At 41.3% G+C, this 9,539-nt stretch overlaps 1 protein-coding gene and 1 pseudogene across 1 annotated transcript in view; both read right to left on the minus strand.

Annotated features, from left to right (window-relative positions):
• The window catches only part of KCNH4 (potassium voltage-gated channel subfamily H member 4), a 61,828-nt gene that overhangs the window by 10,334 nt on the left and 41,955 nt on the right, over positions 1-9,539 (minus strand). The window contains exon 12 of the mRNA XM_061588403.1: positions 1,692-1,730. Coding sequence (XP_061444387.1) covers positions 1,692-1,730 — 39 coding nt within the window. The remainder of the gene's footprint in view (positions 1-1,691; positions 1,731-9,539) is intronic.
• On the minus strand, positions 154-1,055 carry LOC133366741 (phosphatidylinositol N-acetylglucosaminyltransferase subunit P-like; annotated as a pseudogene).

Genomic DNA, 9,539 nt, shown 5'->3' on the forward strand with positions numbered 1-9,539 from the left:
CAGCACAACAGTAAGTGTGTCTCTACACAACTCAGCCAACAAAATGAGGGTTCTGTTGCATGGTCACCACTAACCAACCATTATCAACAAAACCAAGATAGCCTGACACTTAGAAAATTGTAGAATTATGATGAAGAAAGCAGCAATCATGGTTCAAGACCTAAGCTGCAGTTGCACACAAATTCACAACTTATCAAAATTTAAGAATTAACATTCAGGTTTTCAATTTCAAATATTTGCCAAATGTGGCTTTCAGATTTTGACTTTGAGTGGATCATGCCTTAGCTTTTGTAAAAGCATCCCTCAAAGTTATATATTTTTATGTCTCATGAATTTAGATGGGAGAGTTAAATACATACTTTATTCTCCTCGTATTGAAAGTAACCCACGGGACTTTAGGATTACATACTAACAAGTCCCATTGAATAGGACTTATCGCTAAGTAGATGTGCATATTATTGAGCTGTAAGACATTTAACTTTGCAGCTTGATCATGCCGTTAAACATGAAATATAATCAATTAAAACTTACATCTGATGTAAGTGTAAAGCTAAGAACGGTAAATACCAACTTGCCAAATTAAATACTATTAACACCTTGATTGATTGTCCCTTCACAATTTTGTTTTAAGTTTTAAAAAATAATTTTTAAAATACTTTTTCTTTAATCGATTTCTAGAGCAATGCACTGTGCCAGTCCAGAAAAACATTTCATTTACTTCATTGATAGGAATATCCCTTAATGCAGGGATAGCCTCTTCTTGTAAATTCTTCTGTTTCTGCGGTTTTTTGCTAAGTGATCTGTATTGATGTGTAATTCAGTGGAGTATACTGCCAATCATTTTAATTCCAAAGAGGAGTGCATAGCCAGTTCTCAAACTAACTGAAAGATAATTAGGCAAAGCAACAACCCCGAACCTCTGAGGCCAGAATGCTAACCCCAAGGCAAAGAGACAGAATTCTGGTCCACAGAAGATATAGCATAAGGACAATCTGGGAGCCTAAGCAAAGAACAAAGGCATATATAGGGAATGGGGCAAGTGAGTTTTCAACCATGCTGGTATTTTCTACTTATCTAGGGCTGAGCTGTCTTGTTAAACTGCCTTCTCTCCCTCCCAACCCAAATCCAGCCACCCTCCACTGGATTCTTGCCCACACTGAGAGGATCAAGCTCCCTGTTAGCCATTAAAATCAGGCACTGGTTCCCGGTTCACTACACCACACAGGAACAGAGAAGGAAATTGCAGGCATTGCAAGTTGGGGCAGCATCCCAGAATCCTCCTGGCTCATAATCAGGTGACATCAGAGGGCCAATCCCATGCTACGGTCTGATATAAAGACTCTAGATGTGCTACACACCTTCCATCTAGGCAGCTCATTGCTGGGAGAGGCTTCAAAGTCATTTGCCTGCATCACTAGACTACTGGTTTTTTCAGCCTACCTTTTCCAAGGTGTTTGCCTGTCCTTGCCCTATGAGTACCTGAGAATCCCCTCAGTCAGTAGCATCTAAAACTTAGAATGGTGGGGGGTATGGAAAATATTTAGGAGAATATAAACTCTACTTTTTGCAAGCCTAAAGAGGACATTTTGCTACTTGAGATTCCCCCACCCAGCCAAATTCATTTTGTCTCTAATCAAGACTGTTTCCCCCATCCCTGCCCCTCTGTTCCCCTAGCACAAAATCCAAACTACCTGGGATAGACGTGGGGACCTGGAGAATCTGAGAAGTCCCTAGAAAGGAAAACAACAACACCACAATTAAACAAAAAAGGTCAGGTAGCCCTTGTGGTTTCCATCTGGATTATTGCCCCAACTGCTGACCACCCTTGGTTGCTAGACTGGTGGTTACCCAGCTGAAAGTTGAAGAGAGACACCTAACAAATACAGTTTTGATATGGTTTCGACCCCTATAGTTGAAGGAAGTGAAACTTTTACTATGCTCTACTATCTTGGCCTGAACTGGCAAACATCAGCATTATTTTTTTGTAGAAGCTAGACAGAAGTCATCATGTGGTGGCTGCTGTAAAATAGCAGGGACCTTGAATTAAAGACTTTTATTAGCAGGACCTAAATATTTTACATCAGGGGTTGCCAACCTTTTGAGGCCATGAGCACACTTTGCAAGCTGAATAAACTGTTGTGGGCACTACAACTGCATGCACACGCACACTCACTCTCACTCTCCCACCAACAATTGCACTTGAAAAAAGTGCTTTTGCTTTTTGGGTGGGTGGGTGATCTTCCTGAAGGGTGCAGCTGGAGGGGCAAGAGTTAATATTCCCTCAACTACAATCTGTAGGAAGATCACATTCCCTCTCTCTCTTTCACACACACACGAAAAAATTATGGGCTACAGCAGAAGGCTTATTTCAAACTTAATTTCAACAGATGGATGGACCCTGCAAGCACAAGGGAAGGTGTCTGTGGAGACATGTGCACCTGCAGATGGCACATTGTAAACGCATGCTTTATATCCTGCACCAGTATGGCAGCTTGCTACAGAAAAGAGCTGCTGGCTTTTTCTCTCTGGTACACTTTAGCACTACCGCCACACAGTGCGGTAACAGCTGAGCAAGGATCAGGAGCCACAACAGGCCAGTAGGGCTCCACCAGGTGATATAAGATTGCTGTCTCATGGCTAGAGCCTCATGGTCTGAGCAACTCTTGATCGAATGATCCTTGCTTGACTACCACCATGTTGGAAGTGGGGCAAGAGCAACTTCTGTTTTGTTCTTTTGTTTGTGCTCCAGAAGGGAGATAGAGCTAGGGTCCTCCAGATGCATAGGCTTGTTTACCTTTACCTGTGATGCTCTGACTGACTTCCTTCTGTCGCTAGACTGTTAGGTCTTTAGGGAAGCTTACCTGCCCCTCCTCCTTCTGCCCTTTCCACTCTCCTTTCCTTTGTCCTCTGACTGTCCAGGAGAGAGGAGACATTCCTTTGTCTCTGCTCTCTCTCCTAGTATGGGGCTAACTCCCGCACCTGGGTGTTACTCCTCCAACTTAGCTAGTTAGTTAGAACTAGGTATGCCTTTCTATCTACTATGTATTTCTATAAATAAAGTAGCTTTTCTTATTTTACAAAGTCTCAAGTCTCAGTGATGCTGATGCAGGGTAAAAGCCTGCTTTCTTAGTTAAACGCAAACACACGCTGGCACACTCGCATTTCAACACCTGCTGTTACTCTGCTGCTGTTGTGTTGCTTTAAACGAAATTAAGCACACAAATTACACACAGCCACACCAGACTAGTGTTGTGACAAAAATTTCTCCATTTTTTTAACCATTCTCCATCAATTAAGGAGAAAAGAAAATGCACTAGAAAATTATGGAAGAGAAGAGAAAATTTCAATGACATTCTCATGGGCAAGGCACAGAGTTTTTGTCACACTTAGCTCACTTCCAAGACAGCTGAGGGGTGTTTGCGAGTGCCTTCTCTTTCATTCTACAAATCTTGTCTCCAGCAGTCTGCATTCTGCAGCCTTCTTGGGTGCTGAAGCTTCGTGAAAACCCCATCATGTCCTTGGCTGGGTTTTCCTGCAAGAGGCAGGGATGCTGACTACCATCTTTAGCTGTGTGGCTGACCAGGGCCTGTGCCAGACTTGGGGGGTGGGGCACTTTAGCACAGTACCAACAATAGCCTTCCAACCGAGGCAGGGCCCAGCCCTGCTTATGGCTGCCACAGCTGTCCCTTTTCTCTGTCACTGCATTGGTGTTTGTGGTGCCACTCACCATTGTTCATGGGGCTCCTTAGACATGTTTCAGTGATGGATGGATGGTGGTACTTTTGAATGGGAGCTAAGCGTGACTCCCATTCAGAAGCAGTACTGCTGAATTCATCGAGAACAATGAATTGCAGCATGATCTGGTTGGGTCAGTGAGGGGCCTTTCTAAGTCCTTAGAGTCTTTGGGCAGCGCCCAACCTGGCTTGGCTGATTGCTGGTGCCAGACCACTTTTGTTTAAAACAACAACAGGGGTCTTTTTACTTTAAAATAAATAAAAACAGTGATGTCTTTTTACTTTAAAAGAAATACAAATGGGTCATTTTGCCCACTGTGAAACACGCTTGAAAGGTTTGCTTTGGTGGAAGTTGGTGGTTAATGCAATTTCACAGCCAAAACGTTCTTAAGCTGCATGCGCGCACATAGGTAAACAAATACCTGCATGCATACCCACAAAGGATCTCAGGTTTCCAGAACTTCCAGAAGATGAGGAAGTAGTGATTGAGGGGCTGGAACAACAACATACAGCGTGAATACACCCCATTGGGTACCCCCACACACTAGTGTGGAAGGGGAAACATTGAGATAGATTTAAATGGAAAGCACTTCTGTGTGGACAAAAGTGCACAAAAGCACACATGGAAAAAATCAGATCTGTGTGCACCACGTGTTCATTTATGCCCTGCTGCATGCACCAGCTATGATATTCCTTTTCCACTCCACTTCTCCTTCAAAAGCAATGCTAGCTTGGAGAGAGACTGAGAATTCTGTGACACATCTTATCCTCCACACTTCACACAATACAATACAATTTCTTTATTCGACTTTTTGGTCAGCTTAAAACATGGTATACAAAAATATACATGTAGCAATATGCTATATGGCATTTTAGTTAATACACAGTTTTAAATTTGGTCATAGATTAATAAAATTGGATAAAAACATTAAAACTTTGATTTATTATTTAAATTTCTATAGGTTTAAGATTAAGCGTTTATTAATAAAGTTTATATAACCTTTCTAATTTATAAATTGTTATCTTTTATTAATTAAAATTCAATTAAATCTTAAATACCAGTATTTTTATCATATTTATCTATTCAATGTCTATCTATCCAGTATAACCTTTATATTTTCATTATCATCGAGGGGTATTTTTAACAAAATTGGATCGTAAATTTTGTGCAGCTACACTGAACTTTGCTACTTGAGTTGTTATTTTAGATGATGTATCACCAAGGAGATATTCTAACTGATCCGATTCTGATTTGTATGTTATGGATGTTATCAATGGAGTTGTTATTTGTTGTCTTAAATTCTCGTAGAGAGGGCAGTGAAGAAGTATATGTATATTATTCTCCACAGCGTCTTCCCCACATATACATATTCTCTCCTTATATGGAATTTTTTGTATTCTGCCATCCATAACAGCTGAGGGCATCACATCTAATCGTATCTTAGAAAAGGCTTTACGATGTTTAGGTAGTTCTAGAGTCAATAAATATGACATTGGTTGAAAGAATTTTGGGTTATGTCTTTGTTTTTTTATTAGAAGCAATTGTTGTTGATGGTCTATATCCCTCAGACCCTGTCTCACCTCTGTAATTGCTGTTTCATATCCCATAAGTTTGATAAGATGTTTTGAAAAGCCTATCTGTAACAATTTGTCCGTGACTAATTTAGCCCAGGGAGACTGATAATTATCAATCAAAATATCTGGAGTTATACCTATTGGGTTAAAAATAAGTTTTAACCATAGGTTAATCCTCAATGACCATATCTTAGTTTCAATCAATTGGGTACCTGCCTCTAATCTTATGATATTATTGGAGACACATGTCGGAATTGACATAATAGATCTTAAAAATATTGTTTGGATTGATTCAAATGCGGTAAAATTCAGGTTCTTATTTGTTTGAGATCCAAAAGTTAATTGTGATATTATTTTAGCATTAAATATCTTCATAGCTGGACGAAAGGCTTGTCCCCCTCTTGAATAGAAATAAGCTAGTAAAACTTTTAAGGTTCGTCTTGCATTCTGAATCATACATTGATTATGCATCTGATGGCTGCCAGAAGATTGGAATATATATCCTAAATATTTTATGGAATTAACCTGTTCTATTTTGTGTCCATGAATTTGCCAATCAAATTTCAATTTTTTATGAGTAAATGCTATTATTTTTGTTTTTTGATAATTTATTGTTAATAATTCACTGGAACAATAGATTGCTAATTTAACTAAAAGTCTTTTTAGATCAATTGGTGTTCGTGCACATAGTGCTACATCATCCGCATATAGCAGAATATTACGCGGTTTCTCAGCCAAAATGGGAGGATGTGTTGAGACTGATGTTATGTTGTGTACAATGTCATTAATATAGTTGTTAAATAAGACAGGCGATAATACACAACCTTGTTTCACTCCTCTGGATGTATTAACTGGATTAGATAAACGGCCTTTACTGCTACATCGTATTTGTGGTGAAGAGTTTTTATATAATCCTTGAATCAAGGCTATAAGGCGTTTATCCATCCCTAAATGATTTAATTTCGACCAAAGGCGGGTGCGAGAGATCGAATCAAATGCCGCCTTTAGATCTATAAAAGCTGTATAAAAAGATCCTCCTTTTCTGTTCGCGTATTTGTCTACTAGATGATGTAAAACTAGTATATGGTTGAAAATTGACCTACTCGGGCGAAATCCTGCCTGTTCTATCGCTATTATGTTATTTTGGTCAATCCAATCTAATAACTTTATATTTAAGTGGGCCGCATATAATTTACTAATAGTGTTTATTAAGCTAATTGGTCTATAATTGTTCGGATCATTGACAGGTCCTTTTTTGTAAATAGGGACTATTGTAGCCATACCCCAGTCATTAGGTATTTCGAGTGATCGATCAATATAGGTAAATAGTGAGGCAAGGACCGGAGCCCACCATTGTATATTTTCTTTGAACACTTCAGGGGGGATGTTATCTGGACCAGGGGCTTTGTTTATTTTTAATTTATTAATTAAGAAGATAATTTCTTTATTGTTTACTGGTGTCCACTCCTGCATATTCTCCTTTATCCCATAGGGTGTTAGTCCGCAGTCATCTTCTGCCAAGTATAATTTATGGAAATGGGCTTCCCAAGTGTGGGGTGGGATACTTGCAAAATTTTGGCTCTGAGATTTCGGCCAATGTGCCGTTACAAGGCGCCAAAATGAATTTGCATTATTTAATTTTGCAGCTTCAATTAATTCTTCCCAAGACTTTTTATTTTCTTGTCTTTTTTAAATTTTATTAACGCTTTATATTTTTTCTTTGTATTACAGTAAGTCTGAAGGTCATCACGTGATCTCGAGACATTAGCTCTTTGGTAGGCGTCTATCATTTGTTTTTTTACCTGGACGCATTCCGCTTCACACAACTACTCTTCCCAGGGTTACCTGGGAAGACAAGAAGAAATGACTATCAAACCAGTTGAAGTCAAGGCTTCTTCAGATGTTCAGTCAGGAAGAATGAACCTTGTGATGGAAGGCTCTGCCTCTAATCTTATGTCTGTTCATTGTAATGTGTGCAGAGGACCCTCATGCTATATTGAACACACATAGGTCCAACTGGGGTCAGTCTCCTCCTTTTCCATGCACATTCACTCTATCTGTATTCATATCTATCTATAGTTTGCTCCGTTGCTTGTGATGCACCCTTTCTGTCTGTTTGGGGATACAAATGTGCGCCCCACCACCACTCCAGACCAACCTAGGGACAAACAAATCTCCATGTGCAACATCAAGGTGTCAGGAGACACAGATAGTGGGAGAAAGTTTAGGGGAGTGTTTCATTGTGATAGCAGCAGTGAGGTGTGGTGAGGGTGAGGGAGGGCAGGATTGTGTTGGGGGAAGGCACACAACCTTTCACCTCTAGGTCACTGGTTCGAATGTAGTCCAGGCCGGTAGTGCCCAAAGCATGTTACCATCCAACAGCTGCTGGAGAGCCTACGGGCTTTTACTGGCTGGTCGCAGTCTTGGTCCTAGCGGACAAAAACCACCATCACAATCAGCAGGGGGTTGGATAAGTCCTGCCAAGGGGAAACTGTAAACATAGGAGGACACAGAGAGAAGGAGAAATGGGGCAGGGAAATGACCTGGAAGCCCTAGGTCCCTCATTTGTTGGAGAGGACTTTCTTAAATTTGGATGCTGGTTGCAATTTTTTCAGCATCTGTGCCCCCTACAAATTTCAATGAACTTTTTCTTCTTCAAAGTAGCTGGACTTCCACCACTTGGTTCTGTACTCTAAAGCAGGGCTTGGAAACCTGTGGCCCTCCAGATGTTGTTGGACTTCAAGTCCCATCAGCCCTAACCAGCGTGTCCCAGTAGTCAGGAATGATGGGAGCTGTAGTCCAGCAATATCTGAAAGGCCAGAGTTTCCCCCACCCCAGCTCTAAAACAGAATCAAGGCTCTCAAGTGTCACTACTATTCCATTTGCCAGGTAGGTTGGAAATCTTGGACAAGGCAGTCGTCTTGTGTGAAGCAAAGCACTGAGGGCCAAATTCAATGCAGGACGTCCAGGATCAGATCTCTCAGCATCTTTTTCCTTGCTTAAAAGCACCTATGGGGGTGCTATGTTCTGTTCTTAGGTACAGTAATCTCTGTATGTGACAGAGTTGAAGCACTGCTTCCTAGGAGATGTGGTCTAACAGTAGAGGAAACAAGAAGTAAGAGGACGTGATTTGGCCTTGGCCTAGAATGAGTTGCAGCCAGACATTGTTCATGTTTTCCTTGTAAAAATAAACCTTGATTGGACTTAACTTGTGGCTCAGTTAACAGGTGGACGATTTGGATCAGACCCATAGTGCTAGCGGAGGATAGCTAACCTTTTTTCCCCCCAGCACAGTTTACTTATTTAAATCCCCCCCCAAAGATATTAATAACCATTGGGGGAAGGGAACAGGAGAGACATGCACCTGGACTGTTTCCCCTGTCCACAGCTAATAGTAACTTTGGAATGAGAAGTAGTTTCAACTGGGGAACAGTGGAAAAGAAAGGGTTGACCCCCCCAAGCTTCCCAGCCCTGATCTAAATCTACTTAAACACACACACACACACAGAGAGAGAGAGAGAGAGAGAGAGAGAGAGAGAGAGAGAGAGAGAGCTACTTTTAAGCAAAGACAAAGATGTCCACTTTGGCCCTTGGGCTGAAGCGATAGAAAAGTATCACAGCTGTAGCCATGGCTTAACAGGGAACTTTCATTCATGCCTAGTAGCCAAATCTAACTTGTAGGTCTTTCAGGTTTTGGAGAGTTGGCAGTGGGCTTCAGTGAATGGCCAATATTGGGGGGCGGGGGGAGGGAAGTCTAAAGGGCCAGTCCAAGACATTTTGTTGCCTGAAGCAAAGGACAAGATGACACACTCCCCTTCACACATAAAAACCAACCAGACTGACAGCTGACTCTTAATTCATCACTGGTTGTGGGGCAATGTCTTCCATCATACCTGAGGACATCAGGTTAGCAGGTTGGTGGTGGTGGTGCAGGGCAAGCTGTGCATACAATTTTGGCCTCCAACAACTCACTGCCATTCCCCCCACCCCTCAGTATCGGTACTACTCTCTCTCATTTCTACAATTCACCACCACCACCAAACACACACACAATATAGACAAGACATCATTGTTCAATACCTGCCTCTTTAGCTTTGGAGACACCTTAGGAGAAACCAAAACACCTTTTGTGTAGGCCAGGGGTGTGCTACCTTTTTGGCCTAACGGGCCAGATCGTTATCTGTCCCCCACCCAGAGCTTGGAAAAGTTACTTTTTTGAACTACAACTCC

The sequence above is a fragment of the Rhineura floridana genome, chromosome 11, assembly GCF_030035675.1.
Source record: "Rhineura floridana isolate rRhiFlo1 chromosome 11, rRhiFlo1.hap2, whole genome shotgun sequence".
NCBI classification, from domain to species: Eukaryota; Metazoa; Chordata; class Lepidosauria; order Squamata; family Rhineuridae; genus Rhineura; species Rhineura floridana.